Source organism: Lonchura striata, chromosome 1 (assembly GCF_050655825.1).
Source record: "Lonchura striata isolate lonStrDom1 chromosome 1, ASM5065582v1, whole genome shotgun sequence".
Lineage (NCBI taxonomy): Eukaryota > Metazoa > Chordata > Aves > Passeriformes > Estrildidae > Lonchura > Lonchura striata.
Genome location: NC_140703.1, coordinates 33791907 through 33816812, shown reverse-complemented (window position 1 = coordinate 33816812; position 24906 = coordinate 33791907). Strand labels below are relative to the sequence as shown.

Sequence of the window (24906 nt, the reverse complement as noted above, 5' to 3'; positions counted from 1 at the left end):
ACCACAAACCACCCCTTTTCACAGAGGCTCAGGAAAGTAGATGCTTTGCATATGGCACCTGGGGATGTGGTTTAGTGGTGAACATGCTGCTGCCGGGTTAATGGTTGGACTTGAAGATCTTTGAAGTGTTTTTCAACCTTAATGATTCCATGAATCTGTGAAATCCGCTGCGAGGTGCCAGCAGCAGAGCATGGTCCATACAGCGTATGGACATAATTCTCTGCTGCCCCACTGCCCTAAGTCTGCTTCTCAAGCTCATGAGTGGTTGTTGGTCACAGTGTGGTTACAGAACAGTGATACAGGCAGAAAAACCCACTCAGGTAGGGGTTTTCCTCTGTGTAATGTACCTAGGAAGTTGCATTTAGGAGATTGTTCTGAGCTCTGCTAAGCCTTATCTGGAGGCTTGGGGCACCTTTCTTCCTTGCAGAGAACCATTATCAAATATTCTTTGGAGACTGCTGAAAAGGGAATAACTAAAGATGAGTTAAAAACATAAACAGAGAGGCAGATATATGTTCTTCTTCAGGAGTTCTTCCACCTACAGCAATGTGTAGGTGGGATGTTTGTATTTAATACTTCTCAGTGGATTTTATCTGCTGTGAGCACTTTCACTTGAGTCCTGAAGCTGTGCAAAGTTTTAGCATCCATAATCCCAAAAGGCTGTGTCCTTTTACATGTTTCAAATGTTTTTACTTCTTTCATTTCAGAGCTCTGTGTTTTCCCTTTGAAAGACACAGCAAGCAGTTGACCTCTATCCACTCACTTCATGTCACTACTGATCCTATACACCTCTGCCCTGCTGGGCAGGGACTATCTGCTCATCAGCTCTGTGGATATTAAATTACTCAAATGCAAAAAAAGCTTTTAAAGAAGCTGTTTTCTTCAATACAAAAGCAAACTCCAAACTAAAGCCCCAAGCAAGATCCATGATGGAACAAAGCAGAATTATTTTCCACCCCTATTTGCAAGGTGAAAGGGTATTAAAATGGGGAGCAATCTAGTTGTCAGGTATGTTTTCATTCATGAATCTGAGATTAATGCTGTGGACTTATAGCCCCACCTAACACCACATTCTTGGGGACCAGCTCCACTTGTACCTATTAAGCATGATGCAAATGTGCTATCTACCTTTTGAAGTCCTGAAAAACTGCTGGGAGAGGGAGAAGGAAAACCAGGATGCATCACTTTGCATGTCCTCTGATATAATCCCTTTCCTGAGTATCCACATTTCTGTGGACAGAGCATATTTATAGATTTGGTATGGCCCAATAGCTGCTAAACAGTGTTAATCTCTGTGCTGGGCGGTGACAACTGGAGATGTCACCATCCAAGTCATCCATTAAGTCTTCCAAGAGACACAAACCTGTAAGTACCACCAGGATGTAAGGTTACACTCAGCGATCCACACATGGAGAAACTACACACCAGGAATTCCCAATCATTTTGTGGCAGACTCTACCCTTAACAGCTGCTTGCAAGGTTTGCACTAGGATAACAACAAAGTAATTCCTGTTTCATGGAGCTGAGTATCCAGTCCTTAGCTTGGGTTTTCATTTCCTCAGAGGGTTGTGCTACAGCTCTAAGTATCTTTATCCAGCTCATAAAAATATAGTATTAATATATTTTTCTTATTAACTGTCTTAATCTCACATCTCATAATTCAGTTAAAAAGGCAAAAAAATCACAACTAATGAAGGCAGTGTCAGGAGCAGATACATTATAAATCCATTTATATTAATATTTATTTTTTTAGCTCCTTTGATCTAAAACTCTCAAAGCATTTCAGAACATTCAGCACTGTTATCCTCTCTGCATCACTCGGCAAATTCATGCACACGGGGGGGTGCACACCGGGGGTAACCTGATCAAGGTGTCAGCAAGAGATGAGCTGGGTTGCTCAGCTCCTGCTCAGCAGAAAACCTTTCTAACACCTTAGTAGCTCTGTAAAAATTGTTCTTCATCAAAAATCCAAGAATTGTAATGCCATTTAAAAAAAACTCTAATATTGAATAGCTGTAAAAGCAGCCTGCTTCATATGGTGTATTACCACACAGCTGAGATGAAAGGCAGTCTGCCCTCCCCAAGGTAAACTGATACTCTGCTACCACTAAGACAACTTCTGTGCTTTGTCTGCCTAATGCACAGAGTGCTTATCCCCTCAAACTGCTCTTTTTAAACCCATTAAAATGCAGTTCTTAATACTGGTGAAAAAAGTCTTATGGGATGGGCTAAGCTGGTAAGCTCAGGAAGTTGAGGGAGTTATAAAATAACATCATTTATTAAGAGTGCCAACCCATTTCCTTTTCTGACTTCAATCAATTTCATATAAACCCCATGGAAGTCAGTTACATTCCTTCTGCTGAAGCAATCACCATCGGATCAGCCCCAAACCCAGCCGATATATTGGGGATTTCAGGGCAAATCAGGGTGATTCATGCATTTACCAGCTGTGGCTTTCAAGTTGCATAATCTGCCTTGTGCCTACACTGGTGAAGTTTATTTTCCAAAATACATGACAGAGTACTGGAGAAATGAGAACACCACCAGACCCTTTACAGTATCAACATGGTCTGCCTCTTCCTCCTCAATGCAGCCAGTGGGTTTTAGTATCCTTCCAAACTAGAAAAATCTTCCAAATTGCCCTGGGGCAGACCCCCAGGACCTCACAAACTGGGGGCAGTGACAACCAAACAGTGCTGCAAGAGGAGGAAACACCACACACGGATCCACACAATTCACAGAGAGGATCTTTAGGAGGAGCTTCCAAATGTGAAGAGCAAGAAGGTTGCACTGCAGGGGAGCTACAGTGCTTGGCGGGGGGGACAAAGGAGGAAGGTGAGAGAAGCTGGCGTAAGCAGTACAAGGATCCCATCAACAGCAAGACAGATTTCAAAGCAGCCTGAAAGTTTCCAGCCATGCCCAGGACTTGGGACCCCCTATCTTACCGCTAACATGGTCGTGGGCTTCAGGACCTGGTTGACATTGCGAAGTAGTGTCCATCTGCCCTGGTCTCTCTCCTGATCTTCCACCACCTCAGGGCATGGCTGCATGAAAACGACTTTCTTCTTCTTCAACATCTCCAAAACTTTGCAGTGGTATTTGTCCCTCTCCCTGCTAAGTGTATTCCAACATGAATGCCCGAATACGGTGGCTGGTTTGCTCTATCCCTGCGGTGTGACCATGCCTGCTGCTCACAGGACACCCTCTGACCTGATTCACAATATGGCTCTTGGTAAAGATCTTCTCCTAGCAGGAAAATTTCCACGCACCAGCCATGGTCCTCCCCTGGCCAGCTGACATGCTCACTTTATGTGAACAGCCCTGTGGGAATCTCAAAGAAAACTGTACAATTCTGCTTCTCTTCATTTAAATTCTTCCAGTCGCTTCAGCAAGGGCTGATACTTGGTCAAGAACCTGAAGGACACTGCAACTTCCCGTTCAGAAAAAACAACTCCAGGATTAACAGGAAACCTCTTCATTTCCCCACGACTTCTCTCTGTTACCTTCCTTTCTTAGTGAAATAACTGTCTGCCAGCTTGAGAACTTTCAGCACAGAACACTCTAGGATACTTAATAATCCACAAATGCAGTCAGTCCCCATGCAACACATGGCATTTAATTAACCTAATACCTTTACATACCAAATTAACCAAAGCGCAGCGGAACTCAAAACCAGAGGCCATCTGCATTTTCTTTAAACTGATCGCCTTGAGTAGATCCATAGCAACTGAATTGTAAATAATTGAGTGGAAGGTGTTCAGTGCAGCACGGCTTCCGTGCCTATAGGTGAGAGGAGAGCCTGTGCTGAAAATGGGCTCAGTACAAGGAGCATGGAGATAATGAGGTTGTACTGACTCTACACCTGCCAGCTCCACAGACCCATTTCTGCAATCACTCCTTCTCTACAGGGAGGAATGCTGTAGTAAGGACTAATCAGTACCACTGACCAAACCAGAAGAGTACAAGGCATTTTACAGTCACTTCAGACTTGCTTTTTTCTTGTCCTGTATTAGATACACCTGAAATTTCTCATTTTCATCTAAGAAAGGTTTTGCTGGTCATTTGGAGAATTTCAAATCACTATAGCTTGGCCCTAATTTCATCCATTAAAATTTTGAATCTAAAGCAGTGCCATTTATAGAGACCAGAGCAACTAGATAAAACAGTGCAGCTGCTAAGACATTCTCATTTATCACTGTTTTAATGCAAAGCTCTACTAATGCCTTGATTACATGAGGTTTTGAATCCATTTGTCCACGAAGAACAGAGAATAGGGGCATGGCTTATTGGAAGGCCTGGCAGTGTAAGGTTAATGGTTGGATTCGATGACCTTAGAGGTCTTTTCCAATCTTAATGATTCTGTGATTTTTTATGCTTGAAGGTAAGCTTTCTAGACAAAGGAGGCTTCACAGGGACACAGTCTTGGAGATGATGGGCACAACAGCAGATGATGGGCACATTAAACTCAGAATGAGCTAGTTCTGCTGATCCATGAGCTGCAGTTCTGCTGATCCATGAGCTGCAGTGATGACAGTGAGGCAACCCTTGCGCAAAGGGCAGGCAACTTTGAAGGTTTGCCCCAGAACAATAAGGTGTATAAGTCTACACACTTGTATATCTGTGCAGGGAAAGTTAAAGAAGAGATCATGTCTCATGGATAAGAAGTCAGGTGAATATTAATTAGATGGATGTCCAGCAAAGGAGCAAGTAAAAATGTACATGAGGCATGATAGTAATGCAGGGAGAAGAGGACAGAGTGAATGTAGCAATCTCAGGGGAGATGTCTACCTCCAGCATGACCTGAACACACAGTGCTGTAAATGACTGCAGTTCTGCTCTCCCAGAAAGCAGAAGATAGATGTCAAAAAACAAAACAAAACAAAACAAAACAAAACAAAACAAAACAAAAAAACAAACAAAAAAAAAAAAAAAAGAGAGGATCCATGTGGAAGGAAAAACTGATTAAATATGTATAAAGGGATCCTTAGGACAAACTCTTGGGATTTGACTGGGGTCCTATAGAGGTTCTTTACTCACCAGAACACCTCTCCTCACTGCTGTGCCACAGAAACTGGAGTAGTGTGGGAGCAGCAGATCCAAGAGAGCAGCTGGAGTATTTATCTCACCTTGCACTGGAGCAGACAATACCATCATTGCTCAGCCATACCCTGCACCGTATTTCTGAGATTGTGTATCATGGTGCACTGCCAAAGAGTAAAGTAAGGAGCAGAGGACTGCAATGATTTGCCCTAGGTTATCCTTGGAATAGGATCCAAAGTACAGATGGGACCCTAGAGGGCTGAATCTTGCCTCTGCAGTCCTACTATATGAGTGTGCTTATTTTTCTCCTGGCACTGGGGCTGCTGAATATCTGTAATTTCACACATTACCACTATATTTTTTTCACTGTTCCTCTGCTAGCAGCAGATTTTCTTGGCACACTGAGGCAGAGTCACACATGTCAGCCAGAAACACCCAGCATTTGCAGTGAGGTCTGCCTGAATGACCTGAGCGTGCTGCCTCCTGGAATGGCAAACCCTGCTCCTTGGAAGGGATGACCCAACTTGGAAACCAGCCTCTCTTCTCTATGCATCAAGAGGCAGAGCCACAGCACTAAGCCTCCTATCAACCTGCTTTTTCTGAGGGAATGTGCAATGCCTTATGTGTGAAACAAATAAACACAGTACAATAAGGAGAGGGCCACAGTGGAGGAAAATAAACCTTTAGCTGGCTGGCAGGCTGTCAGCAATGCCATCCGGTTTAGATTACAGCTCCCCGGGGTAACATTAGACCTTTCCCTGCAGAGACAGAAGTATGAGCCAGAAGACTCCTGCTGGACCCTGCTCTGATGATTTACTGCACCTCTGAAACAGCAGCAGCCACAGCTGAGATCAAGGTCCTGCTGCGACACGCTTTGTGCATAATCAAAGTAAGGAGTAAATGTTTATCCTAAGGAATTGATGTGACACAGGCAATGAGTTCATGCTGCTGCTGAGGCCTGAGCTCCCATTAAGTGCTACTGCAGTGGCATGGACCTTACTGCTGGAGAAAGAAGGGAAATTTCACCTGCAGGAAGCACCTCACAGCAGGTGAAACACCCAGTTTAATGAAAGCTTGGGTTTCTTTGCCCCAGACTGTTTTTCAGTCACAAAGAAAATGCATCAGACACTATCAGGGTGGATGAAGTGCTCCTGAATCAATTATTTTGCAGCTAGCACTGAAAAGCTAAGTTATTCAGTGACAAAAGGTCAGGTACAACTAACCCAATGTTCACCTCTCAGCAAGACATCCAGACCTTTGCTAGATGATCATCCCTTTCAAACGAAATATCCTAGCCTAGTCTAGCTTATTCTACACTCAAGGGGAAAAAAAGAGGCACTTCTATGGTCACCAAAGCAGGTAATTAAACTAGGTCAGATGATGCTGACCTACAGGAGTATGTGAAGAGGAGATTTTGGACTGAAAAAACTACAGTACATGTGGCCCCTACCCACTGCATGAATACTGAAAATCCCTGAGGGCTGATACTCAAGTAAATTGCTGAAGGATGTGGAAAAATCAGTGGTTAGCAGAGGCTGTCTATGGACTTAGGCCAGCAGTTACTCCCTGCAGCTCTAAAACTTGTTTTTCTAAAATAAGAAAGATGATACCCTGCAGAATTACTGTTGATGTATTGTGTGGGCCAAATGTTATCTGTGGGCCATACCACTGATGGCAGATGTAAACCAACCTTTTTGTGCGATTGTGCAGTTGTTTGTTGGCTTTTCTTCTTATGGAAACAGACACAATCACATATTCAGGTTACCAGAGCTGAGTCCTTTACTCCCTTCCTGCTAATCTCTGAAGAAAAAAAATCCTTAGTGCACATGACACCAATGAAAACATAGGGTGTTCCCCCAGCTCCAAATTTCAGTGTGATTTAGAGAGCAGACTAAAATCCAAATGTACTTGTGCACTGCAGCTGATTATGCCAGTTAGGACTTGCTGCAGCTACTTGAATCCTTCAGGCAGTAGAATGTCTGTGCTCTACTAAAACCACATATCATCACCTCTAGATATCACCTGTCTCAGTTCAGCTCTCAATTACACAGGTGTACCCTGCTCAGTTTAATGCAGCCCCTCCTGGTTTCACAGCTGTGGAACCCAAGGGAGAACCAGGACTGCTCATTGCTATTCTTTGCACTCATCTTTAGTTGTGCATTTGCAACTATCATCAGGAAGAGGCAGAAAAAGAAGAAAAAGCTTGCATTTCTGCTTAATAATAAATGATAACATAGAAGAGAAGCACACATGCTGGTAGCTGGTAACATTAATAATTTCCCTATTTCAAAGGAGATTCCATTCACAATTTCTTGTAGCACATCAGGCACCAGCTGTCAGCCAAGGTAATGAGCTACACACAAAGGTTTCCTGAAGCAAGGGGAGAGATACAAGAGGAGTTGTTAAATAATTCAATAATTGATGCACTGCTTACTCACCCTGTAACTCTGATACTGACAGGAGTGAAGAAAACTTCCCACAAATATGGCATGCATCCCAACATTTTGCCATTTGGTGCTGAGGGATAGTCAAAGGCTCTGGGAACAAAATTTATGGATTTAGTTGGATTTACCAGGGTTCAACCTAGTGTGGCGTAAGGAGGCTCATCTCCCAGTGATGCTTGACCTCTTCCCTGGCTTTTGGCAAGGAGCTTGTTGTTGACTGTTTGGGACCTCTTGGCTCAGGAGAGGAGTTTAAGCATGCAGACAAACATGGAGATAGAAGATTTAATCTGTGACTCTTATGGCATTACTGCCACGGGCGAAGTAGAGAATCCGGCAATCCGTTGATGCTGCAAGCAGATTAAGCTGTCCTCGGGTGTCACCCACCCAAAAGCCGAGCCAGAGCCCTGCCTATCAGGTCTCATACAAAAAGCTGATGGATGCTGCTTGGGATGTGATTGAAAAATCTGCTAAGATGCAGAAGTGGAACAGGAAATGAAGACTGAGCCTTTTAGCCACATGGCAGGGTCCTGTCCTAAATGCAAATGGACGAAATCCAAATGAAGACAACATAAGAAGTACAAATCTGAAAAACTGGACTGAGGGAAAATAAGAACAGGAGGAATCAGAAGGGGAGCACTTTAGGATGGGAGCATATAATTCAGTGCTGTTTGACCAAGACATCTTTCTTCGGGTCTTAGGAGTAAGAGGTTGCTGGTTAGCACCCTGGGAACTTTCAGATCCAGTCTAAACCTGCCAGGAACAGAAAACCCCATACCCCCAGACAACCAAGTGTGCAGCTAAATCTTCCTTTGTTTGCAATAGCAGGCATGATGGAAACTCCTTGTCCTTACCCATCCAGAATTAAATACTTTGGATATTATTCTATAAATGAATGTTGTTCTATATGTCAAGTTTTAGGAAGGTACTAAGGGAGTGCCATCTCCTTCTCAAGGCATAGTTTGGGAGGAATTCCAACAGGTCTCTAAGGTTGGACAATACCACTGAGCTGTCTGTTCCCATCCCTTTGATGGTACCAAGCTCTGTAGTGCAGTAGATACACCTTAAGGATGAGATGCCACCAGAGGGACAAGCTCAAGGAGTGCATCCACAGGAATCTCCTGAGGTTCAACAAGGCCAAGTGCAAGGTCCTGCCCCTGGGTCAGAGTAAGCCCCAGTGCCCATACAGGCCAGGGGATAAAGGGATTGAGAGCAGCACTGAGAAGGACAGGATGGATAAAGAACTGGACATGACCCAACAATGTGCACTGGCAGCCCAGAATTCCAACTGCATCCTGGGCTGCATCCCCAGCAGTGTGGCCAGCAGGCCAGGGGAGGGGGTTCTTTCCCCTCACCTCCATTCTGGTAAAACCCCACATGCTCCAGGGCTTCCAACATAAGAAGGACATGGACCTGTTGGAGTGAGACAGAGGAGGCCATGACAATGCTCAGAAGGCTGGAAAACTTCTTCTATGGAGACAAACTGAGGGAGTTGGGGTGTTCAGTCTGCCGAAGAGAAGGTTCCAGGAAGACCTTTGAGCCTCTACAGTATCTAAAGAAGATCCAAGAGGAAGCTGGAAAGGGAGTTTTGACAAGGGCATGTAGTGATATGACAGGGGAGAATGGCTTCAAGTTGAAGTAGGGTTGATTTAGGCTACAAGAAATCTGGGGACAAACTTTTTAGCAGGAAAAGGTGGCAATGGTTTTAAACTAAAAGAAGAGAGATTTAGATTAGATGTTAGGAAGAAGTTAATTTACATTGAGGGTGATGAAACACTGGTACAGATTGCCCAGAAAGGTGGTGGATGCTCCACCCCTGGAAGCTTTCAAGATCAGGTTGGACAGCGCTTTCTGCTACTTGATCCAGTTTAAGATGTCTGTGCTTGTTGCAGGGGCTCTGCACTAGATCAGCCTTAAAGAATCTGTGGTTTTCTTCTTTGATTTGATCCTGAGTGGACCAGCTCAGGGCATGAACCCAGCAGCAACATTTTCCCATGTTTCTGCAAAGTGTTTTGCTGGTTTAGTCCTTGAACTAACTCCCCAGGCAAAAAGCAAAGCCCCAGTGCAGGAGAAAGGAGAGCAGCAAGAACACAGAGCTGGCAGCATGGCCATGGGAGTGGAGCTGCTGCCTGTGAGGTACCTGCTGGTGGCATCACTGTGCAGAGCTGATGGATGCTCTGCCACACTCGTGGATGAGCTTTATTCCCTGGATGAAGGCAGAGAACTGTTTGATTAGATTCATGAAAGCAGAATCCCAGCTGATGAGCATGAGAGCTACAGAACTATGTAACATATGGAGGTAAATAGGTATGTCTACAAAACATTTTTCTGCCTCTGAGGCATACAGCCTTTTCAAGATCACAATGATTCACAGAAAGGACAGTTTGAATTACATTGTACAGTACTGATTAAGGGAGAAATAATAAAAAAGAAGATGATACACAGAAATGTGAATTGAAAGGGATGTATCTAATCCTGGCTCTCGCAGACTGTTCCAAGAAGCCTAAAAACAACCACATGAATTTAATTGTTTTGGCTGATTTTATTCCTTTGGAAACAAATAATATTTTTCTACCATCTGTGATAAAAATATCTTTTACTTTTCACACGCAACCTGTCAAATTGTGTTTCAGAGTTTTAGCTTTATCTTCCATGCTGTGGGAAGATGCTTTCTGCTTAATTTCCTTACTTCAGTCTCTCCTTTGCTCCTCTCTGCAATTTCACCATCTCACGGAGACCTAGTCTGCAGTTAGTGCCTGTGTACCAAATAGATGTGGGACTATTGTAATCTGCACAGCAATTACTGCATAAGCAAAGATGCAGACTTAGTACAAAGAGGTTCTTAATCATACTGCAAATATATTATTTTCCAATATAGTAGTAGTCTATACTTGTGTAAATGCACTTTTCCCAGCAGAAATGTGTCTGTGCTAAGGGTCTGAATTAGCCAAAGTCACACTGATCTGTCTAGACAAACCCTATTACTTAAAAAGAATATCTCATCTTTGGAAACAGTGAATGAAAGGGGAATAATGCTACTTTTCCTTCATTGCCACACCAGATCTGAGCAGATCTGTCCTTTTTACACACCATCTATGCTTACCCTCTGAGGGTTGTGATGATTACTGGGGAGAGTGCGGGGTTCTGGTGGGAGATTATTTTGCAGCTCAGAGAGTAGCATCCTGAGGGAGTTTTTTATATGACTGCTGAAGGGAGAAGCTGACTACTTCAGGGATGTGTTTGAAAAGCCAGTCCCTAAGAAGAATGGAGGTGAGGAGAAAGCATAACTCAAAACAAACAAATCCTGCTTGCCATGCTTGTGATGCAATTCAAAACATCTCACTACTGCTCTTTGTTCCTTAGGTGCCAGCAACAAAGGTGCAAAGAATACAAGCAGCATCCTTTCAAAAGGAGAAAAGGCACTCCAAGATGTAAAAAAACTGGGTTTAGTTTAGGTATCAGGAAAAAAATTCTTGACAATGAGGATGGTGAGGCACTGGAAGAGGTTGCCCAGTGAGGGTGTGGCAGTCCCAAACCTGGGAGTGTTGGAGGCCAGATTGGGTGGGGCTTTGAGCAACCTGATCCAGTGGAAGGTGTCCATGTCCATTGCCAGGGATTGCAATGAGATGATTTTTGGGGTCCCTTCCAAGCCAAACCATTCTATGATACTATGATTCTACGAAAAAAGTCTTGAGAAAGTGAAGCACATGGTTCCTGCGAGTCCTCATCAAAACCCTGAAAAATAATGCATATTTCATTGCTTGCTTTGTGGTTCTGAAGACCCCAGAGTTGCTTCAAACCAGATCACCTTGAAAAGGAAACTCAGAGCAAGTTGCTAATTGCAACCATTTGCCTGGATTCTTCAATTCCTCTGTCTACTGTATTGGAAAATCTTACCAGAGTGCTGGTGGTGGGCCCCTCTGAAGGAGGAAGTGGACCAACCACAGAGCTGGGCAGAACACTACCAGCCCCATCTGCTGTAACTCTCTGGAATTACCAAATGCATCAGGAGACTTGTTTCTGATGATTTCTCCCTGGGTTTTAAATAAACTTTGATGCTAATAGTACATGCAATTCCCCAAGGCTCTCGAATAATGTAGAGACCGCAGAGGACAACCTGGCTTATAAAGGGTCTGGAGGGACCAGCTGGCAAGTTCAGCTAGACAAACCCTAGAGGCTGCAAACAGAGGTGCAGTGGAGTTTTCAGGCTAGCACAAGATGATGGAGATTGAGACAGCCATCACTGTTCAAATCACACCTGCAGTTGCCAGACTCAGCCAAGACAGTCAGCTTGTTGGCTCAGGACACACACAGATGTGTACTGCAGATATCTTCAAACTGTGAGCTTGGAACAGCTTTGCAGCTAATGGTTTAGAGCTTGTTGGGCACACACTGAAGAGACCTGGCCTTCAGAAAGTGACCATGAGCCAGACATCAGTCCTTTTTACACACATGAAGAGGCAGAACCCAGAAATGTGTTTCAAAATCCAAGTCTGACCAAATAATCCTCAGCCACTGCAAACAAAGCAATAGTTATAGCTTGGAAAAGGAGGCTAGAACCATGTCTTACAGGAAATTTTTAAGGACTGGTGGCTGGTAAGATTGCCAATGGGAGAAGTCTTTCATATGGGCATCCTGAACTCTAGTAGCTCTAAGATTAAAACCATAAAAGAAATAAGCTTGGTATTTTGGCTCAACAAATAATTCCTGTAGTTTTGGTACTTCTTATATTCCTCATGGATATTTTATTACATAAAACAGACAAACCCAAAATAGACAGTCCATTCTGCATATGCTACCTAAAGGGGATAATGGCCTCCAAAACCCATTTTGAGAAAGGTTGCATTACAAATAAGTTTTGTTAAATATTACTCCTGGAATCAAAATTTTGGGTTGGTTGGAGGGTTTTCAGGGAGCCTAGCATGGCATAGAGGCTTGTTCAGAAACTGGCAGCTAATGAGTACTCATGTGCAAACCCAAATCATGTGAAGGGAAATTAATTCATGTAATACTCATCAATTTTGTATTTGCTTTGAGAAACTCAGCAATGGTCATACAGCTTTAATTTTGCAGCTCCCAAGAGTATTATCATATAGATATATTAATTAAGCCTATGTTTCAGGAATTAGCTGACACTATCAGCATGGAAATATGGTAAATGTCCCCACTGCATTTTGCTGGATGCAAATGTTGTTTCATTTCCAGCATCTATGTTATTGGAAAGACTGTCTGTTCATCTCATACCGAATCGAGCAATTTTATGGGGTAAAGGGGCAGTAAAATGCCCTCACAAAGTGATTTGTAGATCATGAAAATGCAGTGTGTGACCTTAAGAGTCATTTGCCAGCAACGGTGCAATAAAACGCCTGGCTGGGTGGTAGGGGATGCACATAAATTGCTCACATTGCATTTGCACAGGCTGCACAAAAGGCTTCTGAGTCAAGGTGGACAAATCACTGTTCCACCCAGGTGTTTCTCCTAACCTTAAAACCAAGCATCATTTGGTTTCCTTCTTCAGCATGCGGGATAAGCCAACTTCTTCTCCTGGGTTCTGCTAAAGTGGCTCTGAGGAAAGGACAGAGGACATCTGCTTCTTGGTAGAAGAGTTGGGAGGAAGCAATACTATCAGGATGCAAGAGGCATTTCCTCAGGCAGGACATGCAAATGGGCATGCAAGGTTGAGGCACACCAAAGGGCCATCTATGGTAGGTAGCATCTTGCTTTCTCCAGTGGTCCATGAGGTTGCCTAGGGCACAGCGGGATAGGCTGGATGGGATACTTCTTTAAAATACTCTTCTGGTCCAAAACTAAGAAGATATCAAATTCAGTAGTGGGTAGGTTCAGAAAATGGCCATGGAGGTGGATGAGAACTAAGGGCATTGTACAAGTGCTTGGAAGGGAGACGCATTAGGGACTGCTAACTAAGTAAGTCACACCAGGCTTGGGAAATAACCTAGCTGCAAAGTCAGAGGTGAAGGCCAGAAAATTAGCTGAAGGCTAGGAAAATATTTTGGGGAAATAACAGTGTATACTTACTAGTCCCTTGGTGTTCAGCAACAGTCATTTTGGACACAGAATGCCAAGTGGGGCAGAACTGGATCTGAACAAATCTGAACATTTGATATACATTCCCAACTTCAGCCCACCGTAACTCTCTTAAGAATTTTGTATTTGTTTCTGTTCATGAACAGAAGTCCTTATAATTTACAGCTGGTAAAGTTTTCTCCTTTCACAAAATTGCCTTAAGGAGGATGAAATCCTTGTAAACTTTTAAGACTGACCTTTGCCCAGTGCAAGAAACAGTTGGTTTCCTTTGCCAATGCCAGCTCCTTTGTGCCACCTCCCAGGCAGGGCAGATTTGTGAAGCAGAGAAGGAAAGGAGTGATCCACCATCACATCACCTTCCCACGTTTGTAAAACTTATCCATGTGCATGTGGCTAATCAGGAAAGGCCAATTCCCTTAAATTGCAACAACCCCTGCACAAGCTGGACAGTACTGCTGACCACTAGAGCAGTATCTGTAAATATATCCAGGATTAGCAAAATGGAAATGCTAAAATATTAGAATACAAATTCCCAAGTCCCAGTCCACACTTACTCATCTCGTTCCCCCATTGTCAAGAGCTCCAGTAGAAGTATCTAAAGTGGCAGCTGGCTCACTTGCCTATCTCAGGTTATTTTGCTCCCAGTACTGAATTTTCTTTGTTCTTAAATAGATTTTGAATTTTTTTTCAGAAGTTTCCTTATGTAAATTCTAGCAAACATCTAAATTATCTGACTATTTTGACTGCATTTATGAACCAACTCAAAATAGATTTACTCTTCAAAAATTCTCACTATAATTTTTCCTTAGAGATTGCTGTTTCACCAAAACCTGTAATGCAACAGGAAAAACATATAAACAGAACCTTTAGGGAAAACACTTGCATTTCACTAAAGTCTGACACTGAGAGTATAGTGTTGATATTCTTATTGAAATTCCATTTCCAAATTCAGCTTTTAATTCCAATTGAACTATTTTATTTATTGACCAGGAAATGACATCCCGACAGATATTCTCTATATGCCCATCTCAACTTTCTCCCAAGAAAGAAATGCCATTTTTCAATTTGTGCTATTTGAAAAGGTCTGTTACTGCTTTTCTTCCCCTGGGCCCCAGGAGATGTGCTCAGCCTCTTGAACCTGATTGCAAAAGCCAGAGCTAAGTGGGTTTCTTTAAGAAAATTGCTGTCAAGTCTACTCTGTGCTAGCAAATGATGCTGTGTCTTGAAAAAGGAATGAATTTTACACCATAAGAGCCAAATCTTTTCACTGGAGTACATCAGAGTCATTCCACAGAAGTGTCTATAACCCCAAATCCATGAAATGTTGAGGGTTCCCTTTTTAATGTCTTGCTGTCAAATGTTTTTCAATCTTGCAAGAGGAATTTGATTAAGAGGAAGGTCACCTTGAAAAGGGGGAGGCACCAGTCTGCTGCACAGCCTTTTGTACAAGAAGATAGCAAGGTATGGTCCCTCTGTGGATGTCACATCACAAACACCCCTTACAGCAGACTTAACTTGTTGTCTTAACTGTCTACCTTTTACTCAAATCCCTCCAATTGTCAGTCCCTATATATATCCCACATGAGAACTAGCCTGAGTAAAAAGAACAGAAAAAAAAATCATAACTTCCATAAAATATTTTTAAAAGTACATGTGAATCATATGATTCTTGCAAAATTATGGATAAGGTTGTCCAGATAACACTTGTCTCACACATCTGGGACAGAGTGGAGGGCAGACATGGGCAGGGGAATGGGATGGGATTGGGATCCCTTTGCTCGTCTGCTTGCACAGTTGGGATGAAGATGCTTCCTCCCATTAAGAACAGTAATCAGAGGCTCCACAGCTGTATGACCATGGGAAATGAACACTTGTGTTGATCCCTAGCAGCAGGATAAGATGTGGGGTGGGTGAGAGTGAAGGATTTCTGATCTCACTCCTGAAAATGGGTTTGATAGATGGGCCAGCAGTTCCCAGCTCCACCAGCTGGTGCAGAGTGGCCAGGTGAGGTTCAAGATTCATGACAGGATTTTTTTTTTTTTTAACAGAAAGCATGTAAATACAGTGAGACTTCTTCAAGGTCAGGTTATAGAATCATAGAATGATCATTTAGGTTGGACAGGACTCTTAAGATCATCAACTCCAACCCTTAACCTTACTCTCTGAACCATGTCCCCAAGTGCCACATCTTTTAAATACCTCCAGGGATGATGACCCCAGCACTGCCCTGGGAAGCCTACTCTAGTGCTTATGCTGAGGAATTTTTTTCCTAATATCCAAGCTCAACTCCCCTGGCACAACTTAAGGCCTTGATGAGTTTGAAGATTTAAGAGAAAGATGCAGTTTGAGGAGATGAATTCCTCTCTTCTTGCTCCAGATGACAGGTCTCAGCAAGTTAAATGCATCTTTAAGGGTCCTGACAGTCATGGAGAAGTTACCATCAAGTAAGACAAGATGATATGTGAGCTGTCCTTATAGAGCTCTCCCTAGGGAAACATGTGGCCCCAAGATTGAGTCAAGGTAAAATTTGTTACTGAGTCCTCTGAAGTTTCCTATACCCTCAAACGAATGTCCTGTTGGCTGGGTACTCAGTTACTGCCTCTTTATAAAGCAATACTAAACTCAGCTGCACATACAACAACTCTCACTCCAAGCCTTCTCTGTCTTGAATTCAAATAGATGAAGGTTTCAGCCCATACACTTCAGGGAAGATGGATCCTGGGGGTGTGCCTGAGGTATCAAGAAGCAGGAATGAGTGCATTTCAGACAGGCTCTCTCAGAAGGTATCTCCACGCTAGGGCTGAGATTGCTTGCTCTACCTTTATTTGACATCACACAATTTATATTCCACAGCCATAGCTCTGCAAGAACATCTCCCTAGCCTGCAGCTTCATTTTCTGCACACAGCAGCCCCTGCACTTTAATTGTCCCATAAATGTGATGGAAAGGATTTGATGCAAAGAGCTGTTAAAATGCCAAATGTCTTGAGCACTGCAACTAATGAATGGCTCCCAACGATTCATGTTTCAATCTATATGCAAATGTGCCCTTTGGTTGGCTTGTGCTGGACTTTTCACTGCTGCAATACAGTTATCCAGGGAAGCCTCAGACTCATAGATCAGACAGATACAAGGCATAAATGGGAGAAGACTTAAATTATTCAGTGTTTATGAGAAAGAGAATCCAAACAGCAGAGTTACGCTTTGCTTTTTATAATAACATGATTACAGATGAGCCCCAAGCAGACCTACAATATTATTGCTTTCCTCCCCCACCCCTTCCTCCTTACTAGCAAAATACACAGCACAGTAAATCACCTGGCAAAGCTGAATGTGTGCTCAAAACAGTGTATGTCAGCCCGAGGCAAAGCCAGTGCTCATACAGCCCAAGTGGAACATGTCTGTGAAAGATTTCAAAACCTGGTCTCTGCTATTCTTACCCCCAGCACAGAAAACATCTACTGGAGCATCTGGCAGTCACATCTATTTCTGCTCATTTACAAACTGCATAAATCCCCTTCACCTGCATTGCAACATGCAATTCTGGTCTTAACAAGAAGAAATTAAGCTGGAATAGTGAAGAAAGGGCTGCTGCCCTCACAGGAGGACTGCAGAGTTTGTTTTACAAGGTGGGGGAAAAAGGTTCTGTAGGATTTCGGTCAATTCCAAGGGTATGGAAGTAAACTGTAACCCTGTAGACAAACATTGAGAAACGGCAAGAAGGAGAAAGGATAATTTTATCCAAAAGCCATTCCTGACATGAGAGCAGGAAGCCACAAATATCCTCAAAAAACAGAACAATGAAGATATTAAGGACCATCTTGTTCATGTAGGCCTTGTGGGGTTTAAAGCTGAAGCTGTACTGCAGATTTTACATTCCAAGAAATGCCAGAGGTGTCACAGGAATTGCAGAATGGACAGAAGCAAAGAAACTGTGAGATCTTGGCATTGCCCCCAAGAATCACCTCACCAGCAGCTCTGACAAACCCGGAGAGCAGAGGTGAAGTCTCTGACCAAACCTTGGCTCCTGCAAAGTTTCAAAATAGTTGGAATAACTTCCTTGTTTTGCTGTTGAACTAAAAAGAACTTTATAGTGTAAAGCATCCACTGTGCTTGATCCCTCAAGACCATAATATCTGGCTGACCTTTGGTTTCCTTTATCTGCATGGATTAGGTCTCCTAGCTCTTACTTCCACTCTTCTGCCTAGAACTGCAGGTGCAGGTTAAGGGGACACTAAGAATGGGAGAAACTTGCAACAGCAGCAATGCTCTTCATGTGGTCTGGACACAGTCAGGTGCCTAGAGTAACACAGATACAATAATCTGAAAAGTCTAGCTTAATGGATGAGATTTGCAGGATCACAGAACTTCCTGGGTTGGAAGGGATGCATAAGGATCATCCAGTCCAACTCCTGATGCAGAACTTGGTCCTCCACAAAATACTTAAATTTTGCAACATGTTTTATTCTCCAGCAGATAAGTGTGTTTGATTTCTATTGGGATGGCCCAGCAACAGCAAATTTGCAGCACCTTGGATTTAAATGTAGGCTATATGAGGGTTGCCTACAGGAGCAAGAAGATGGATCTGGCAAAAAGAGCCGTGCAGCGGGCACCAGTCTGTTGCCATTTGCCACCAGGAGAGCCCTGTTGCTGGCCAGGCTGTGTGGTCAGCTGTGGGCAGGACCAGCACACCCTCCCAGTCTCCACTCCAGCTCCAAAAACATCTCTACATTAAGTAACAGACAGAATGTGCATGAGTGAGCTGCTGCTGTGCTGTGGAGCCAAACTAACTCGTCAGGCTGCCAAGGCAGGAATTCAGGAAGCCCTCCTTTTCCATCTTCCCTTTCTTTGTGCATGGAAATGGACTTGCCACTAGTAATTTGCCAGCAACTAAAGCTGATAAGTTTGGCTCCCTGCAGGCCCCTGCTGGGGAACAATATTGGCTTTTCTTTTGGATTACTGGGTGGAAGACAGAGGGCAGGCAGAAAGCTCTGTGTGCTTTCTCTTCCTCGCTGGAGCTGTGTGCTGGCCTCGGTGCTCAGCTCTCCCTAAGGGAGATCCTGGTATGAATTGTTCTGATGGGAGAATGGAAGAGAAGCAATGTCACAGGCTCATCTTCAAAATTCCTGGATTTATAGCTGGGTGGAAACCAAGCAGTAAGGGTCAAATGCTCTGTGCTCATCTATCTCAGGCGACAATTTGGGTTTTTTTGACCTTGAGGGAGAAAGTTCTCAGGGGAAAAAGGGTAGGATGGCAGGACTGTAAGCATGCTGTGAACATTCAAGAATGAGCAAAAAAAAAGAGAGAGAGAAAGCTCTTTGGAAAGTAATAGAGGTCATGAACAACATAGGTGTATTTCCAAAATCTTACAGCAAAACTGAAGGAGGCAATATACAAATATTGCTGCTATTTGTAATTAAGCATCACATAAAGAGCAGTATTTACAGCAACAGAGAGCAAAGTTTCCTGTGTGACTCAGAAGGGACCTTTAGATGGGAGAAACTGGTGTGAAGTGACTTCAGAAAGGGCCTGCACCTGCTAACAACTACAGAGGGGTCCTTGCTCACCTTATCCATGCTGCAGAGATGTTTGCAGTAAGCAACAAATTCAATACACATGTATTTCTCTGATATTTCTGAGCAACTGCTTGGTATCTGAACCCACAGGGAGAGTGCCCAGAATTATTCAGAAGCATGCTGCAGCCTTGCCTAGACAAGACACTTTTCTTTTAGATAATGAGAAAGGTGCTCAATTTGATTAAAGGCCCACAAAGGGTGAATTCAGGCTGGTACAGAAGACTGTGATCCAGTAGCTGAACTATGGAGGAGTAACCCTCAGAGAGAGACATGACAGGCAGCCTGCAGTGATCCCATCCTAGACAGAGTTGGAATAGGGTATTTCTCAAATTCTATTCTGACCTTTTTGCCTAATTTGTTTTAATTTTCACACCCATTTCCCTTGGCATCACAAACTGTATCAGCAGTTTGTGCTCCAACACCTTGGACCCTTTGGAAGGGGGACCAAGCTTCTACATACCCCTACCAAACTAAAGCCTGTTTTTTTTTTTGGCTGAGATTCCAGCAGGTTGGGGAAACGCTATAAAAAGCATTTCAGTTGCTCTACAAGATCTCTGGAATTCCTTCCACTGAAAGTTATCCTCAGCCCTTTGTGTCACTCCTGTAAACTGAAGTCATGTGAGGTCCTTCAAAGGTCCAGTGCTTTCTGCTGGACAAAAGCAGAGTTACCAAGCAAGATGCAGAATTCAATCAAAATGGTTGGGTAGATTTGCTCCATTGTGTCAATGCTTGACTGTGTTGACAAATACACTCGAGTCTCTGCAGTCCCAACCCAGGACACGTGGTGGGACTGTCAGTTCTCCCCAGGTGAGACATGGCAATGAGAAGCTGAGAGAGAGACATGTTATCCCCAGACAAAGGGAAAACACTACAATATGAAGCCCTAAATTATTTCAGAATCTGCATGAGACCTGCTACACAACTTAAATTTTCATTTGATGGAATCACAGAATGGTTTGGGTCTGAAGGGACTTCAAGGATGTTCTTGTTCCAAACCCCCTGCCAGGGGTAGGGGCACCGTCCATTAGACCAGACTGCTCAAAGACCCATCCAACCTTCCTTCGAACACTTCCAGGGATAGGGCAGCTTCTCTGGGCAAACTGTGCCAGTGCCTCTCCACTCTCACAGAAAAGAATTTCTTCTTAATATCTCATCTAAACCTGACCCCTCTTAGTTTAAAAGGACTTCCCTGGTCCCATCACTGCAGCCCAATATACAAGTTGCTCTCCTTTATTACAAACTCCCTTTAGGTACTGCAAGGTGATATAAGGTCTTTCTGGAGCCTTCTCTTCTCCTTCTCAACCTCAACTCTCTTGGACTGTTTCCATATCAGAGGTGCTCCATCTTTCAATTTCTTTTAAATGTGCAAAAAGGCTCAATTTTTACACAACCAAAGCAGAATTGTTCCTGGAAGTTGAAATCAATTTTTGACTAGATCCTGTTTTAAGTCAGGCAGTAAGTTGTTTTATTCTTCTGCATGTCCAGGATTCACATGCAGCTTTTGGGCCATCCCAGATGAGAAAACAGAAGTGGAACATTGTGCGAGGTTAATCTGGACTACACACACAGAGTAATGATTTCCTCTAAGCCAATCAAGGATTAAGGCTAATGAGTATCTCTGCATCTTGTAACAGTCTTTTTAGGGAAATAAGAAAGGACAAAAATAACCTGACTTGACCCGCTCCCTCCAAAAATATATTTTTATTAGTGCCTGTGGTGATGGAGTAAAACTAGAGAAGCTGAAGACAGGAATTATTCACTTACCTGTCGTAGAATGACCATGGTTCCTGTATAAACACATCAGCAGTCACCAGGAATGGACCTAAATCAAAAGAAGTCGGCAATTAATGATTCTCCCCCTGACCCAAGAGACCCAGCTTGGAGACTGTCCGAAGCCTACAGCATTTCCACAGCCCTAGGTGTGGAGGAGAGCCAGTAGCACTGAAACTCCCAATGCTTTTGTAATATTAATTCCAGACAGTGAGAGACAATCCTCTAAATACATCCAGATTAATGCTGGCACTGTGGTGAATGAGACTGGGCCTGCAGGTCACTTATGCAAGTGATATTTTGTAAACTGAGTCCTAGAAAGTTATCCAAGGATTAACCCAGCAAACACACTGATACTGATTTATTACATGTGTCTCTGGATCCTGGGGTATGAACTAAAGCACATAGAGGCAGGGAGGACTGTCTCCAACACATGACATGGCTGGATGGATTTTCATCTTTCTATCCAAACTGTTTTCAAGAGAGGAAAGAAAATATGAAGTCCCCTAGCACACCCTGAAACTAAATCCTGGATTGGATGGAGTATTTCCACTCTCTGTTTCAGCTGTTTTGCAAATTGTACCTTGTGAGATTTACATGGGAAAGTCCCATGCTGCTCCTGAGTTTGTGCTTGCTGCTCTGGTGCCATTTCATGGCTCCCAAAATTAAGTGTGTTAGGTTTGTATGAATGAAAAATACTTTAAAATAATTTAATTTCTGCAGCTTTTAATCTCCGAGTCATCCTTGCTACATGGCAATCAATAATACTTGTATTTATGGTGTGGAACATTTTCCAGCATATTCATGTCTTAAAAAGCAGGGGGAAAGGCACTCGATCTCAGAGACACAATTCCCACAGGACTCTGGACACTGAAGGCTGATGAAGGATAATCTTGCAGAACCCAAGATATTTCCATTCACAGAGGCAAAATAATCTGGGCTCATCATAAAAACTTAAATACTGTGTTTCAATTTTTAGCCATTATTTTCATTTTTATGCTCCTCCCACTAAAGAGGAAATATTTCTCATGGGGATGGGAGGGAGAAGTCTTTCAACCCTCCCCACAATCATCTCCAGGTGGGATGTCCCAAAGAGGGAGACTCAGTCTCACAAAAAAAGGTACAATAATGTTCCATGCCAGTGTCCCTACACACCTTCCTCATGGCAAGGAAAGTGATCTCTCTTCCCCAGCAGCAGCAACTGCTTGCATCCCATACAGCAGGGTAGGCACTTGGCCTTTGGTGCGGATCCTGCTGGCTGAATTTTCTGTAGCCTCTCAGGTGCAGTGGGAAACAGAGGTGTTCTCATCCTACTAGAAAGTCAGGATTTATCTCCATTAGCTCCTGCAGAGACTGTAAAGGCCCAACAGAATTTCCAGTTATTTCCTTTTCCTCACCAGGCTGCCTGCACTACCTCTATGTTTTCACAGATCACATATATGAAGTAGATAACTACCCCACTGACATTTGTAGGCTTTTGCCATCCAAGTGCCTTCAACCACCTTAATGAAAACATCCATCTGCTAAAACCATCTACATGATCCACAAACACTCTGCATTGCCTAGGAAAGGAACTGGTGTCCTAAGAGCAGCCAAGACACCACTGTTCATTAGGAAATACTCACTAGGCAAGCTTTGGCCACAGGCCATATTTAATGAATTAATTTTACTTTTCCTAGAAGGTAGATGAATGGTGGAAAATCACATGCACACTTTAATAACTGAAAGGCTGTCAGGCACTTTTCCTAATTCTAAGATTGAACCTTCTCTCTAGCACTTTAAATTATTACTCTCCACTTTAATTCACATGGGTTGAAAATAACTTTCTAACCCTGCCAAGTAGAGAGCCCTGAGGCAGACTGCCTAGGGATGCTGAAGGGTCTATTTCACTGGAAATAGCCAGTGAAATCTTAGCCAGGCTCAAGCAGGCACTGAGGGAGGTTCTGCAGAGGTCTGTCCATGATGATCATGGGTCTGGTTGGACTCTGGGGTGGGTAGTTGGATAGCAGTTGGAGTTCCCTGGCTGAAGGACATCTGCTATGGACAAGTCATCTAGTAGTTCCTTTCCTCCCTTTTCTTCTCTGAAAAACAGAGATGTCACCCAACAAGGGAGCTCCTAAGTATCCCAGACATAAATTTTATGCTAATCAGCCAAGTGACCTAGGTGAGCTGGCCCCACTAGGTGTCCACATTGCAAAAACCATGCATGGGACATCTATTCCAACAGGTTGGGCTAAAGGCACAAGTTAACACCTCAGAACTGCTCCTTCAGTTTTTGTCCTGCTGCTGCTGAAACAAAGCACTTTTCCATGGTTATCTGGGTTCCTAGCATTAAAACTACCTGGTGTGTGGGCATCCTGCTTAGCCTGGCCTGTGGTGATGCTGAATACTCTTCCAAAACTTGCTCCAGGTTTGGAAGAATATTTACATACCAAATCCAGTCTGGTTTTAAATTCTTGGTGCCCAGAATCTTTTGTGGGTTATTTTTATTTTCTGAAGGTGTAGCCTCAGCTTAATCCTGTTCAATGCATTGTCAGTCCCTTCATGATGTCTTTGCAATAGAGGTTGTAGACATCAGACAGGCAGCTTTCCCTGAGGTTTGCTCAGCAGGGGACAACCCAAAGGGGAAGGGACAGACTCCCCTGCCTGTTCTTCCCACAGGGATCAGTAAGAAGGATTGGGCTTGTCTGAGCACCAGAAAGACCAGCTGCCTATTAATTCATGAGGGCCCTGGTGGAACTAAACAGCCATCTGGACCCTCTGACCCTCGCTGCAAGTGAGTGTAGGGCACTTCAATCCCAATCTTGTGAGAAGCTCTATAGATGGTCTGGGAAATGAGCTGGGCTAAAAAAACATACCCAGCACCTCTCCCAAATCACTCATATGTAACACAAGGGCACAGAGAGAACCCTCTGGAAAATATATTTTTTGTAAATATGGTTAATTTTGCAGCTTTCTGACCATCACTGGTTGAGCATCATCTGAACTGAGCATCTGAGGGAGTCAGTAGGGTGAGACTGAAGCGGCTTTAAACTACATATGGATGCAGAGTAATGTTTGACACAGAATTATACATGCCACTTGCTTGCAAGCTGTGGTCAACAGAAGCCAAAAAGTGCTTCAGTATGAGGTCTGCACCACAGTGATCTCCACCATGGCTTTCCTGGTTCTAAAGACATCCTCAATACAAAAGGAACACCACAGAGTTTGATTCTGGAGGGAGAAAGTCTGAGGAACCTGGACAAAGCCATTATCCTGCAATTGCAAAGGAGGGGGTTGCTACTCTAATCTCTTTAACTGGCACTTCTGTGCCCCTTGTTGGAACTTCAGGACCGGATTCCAGCCACATGACTTGCCATACTTCCTGGGGGATCACTCCACAGTGCTAATCCTCCAGAGCACACGCTTATTAGGCATTGGTCCAAAGAAATTCAGGCATTTCACTCTAAATGTAAAATCGATTCCTTTCTCAGGAAGTTCTGCACCCTAAATTAATTTCTTACATGCAAGTGCAGTGAAAAAAGAGAATAATTAATTTATGTGTGTGTGCATTCCAATTCAATGCCTGTCCCCAACTGTATCCATCCTGGTGTAGAGCCTGTCCTTTGGAGAACACCTTGTGCACTTTAAATTGTAAAAAATCCAGAATTTCATTCAGCTTGTGTCCAATTCACTTGACTGGCAGAAATGTGCCACCTTAGCTGAGCAAAGAGATTTAACACGTCAGTGCTCTCTGCACACTACTGCTTTCACCTCCTGCCCTCCTGCAAGGGATCTGAGAAGGATTAAGGATTTTCCAGTGTATTTTACTGTTCATCTGAGAGATGGTGAATAAAAAGGTCAGACCTGCACCCTCAGAGACAAGCACCTTTGTCCTTACCAAAACCAGGATTACACTCAGGAAGGAAAACAATGGCTCTTGATCATGGTTAAGCTGACAAACCCCTCCAGTCCTTGGGACCTTTAACCACTGACCATAGGTGACAGTGAGCAGAAAGAAGAAAAGCAACATCCCTACATACTACTTCTCCTAGT

General features: G+C 43.5%; 1 protein-coding gene across 10 annotated transcripts in view; it reads right to left on the bottom strand.

Annotated features, from left to right (window-relative positions):
* MYO7A (myosin VIIA) overlaps nucleotides 1-24906 on the bottom strand; it is a 97541-nt gene that overhangs the window by 58982 nt on the left and 13653 nt on the right. For 3 of the 10 annotated variants that reach the window (XM_085574139.1, XM_085574147.1, XM_085574141.1), the window contains exon 2: nucleotides 20866-20923. In XM_085574139.1, the coding sequence (XP_085430265.1) occupies nucleotides 20866-20883 (18 nt within the window). In that variant the 5' untranslated portion in view covers nucleotides 20884-20923. Of the gene's footprint in view, nucleotides 1-2945; nucleotides 3115-7478; nucleotides 7565-20865; nucleotides 20924-24906 lie in introns of those variants that run through there. The other 7 variants (XM_085574162.1, XM_085574138.1, XM_085574142.1 and 4 more) reach the window with 7 other exon arrangements.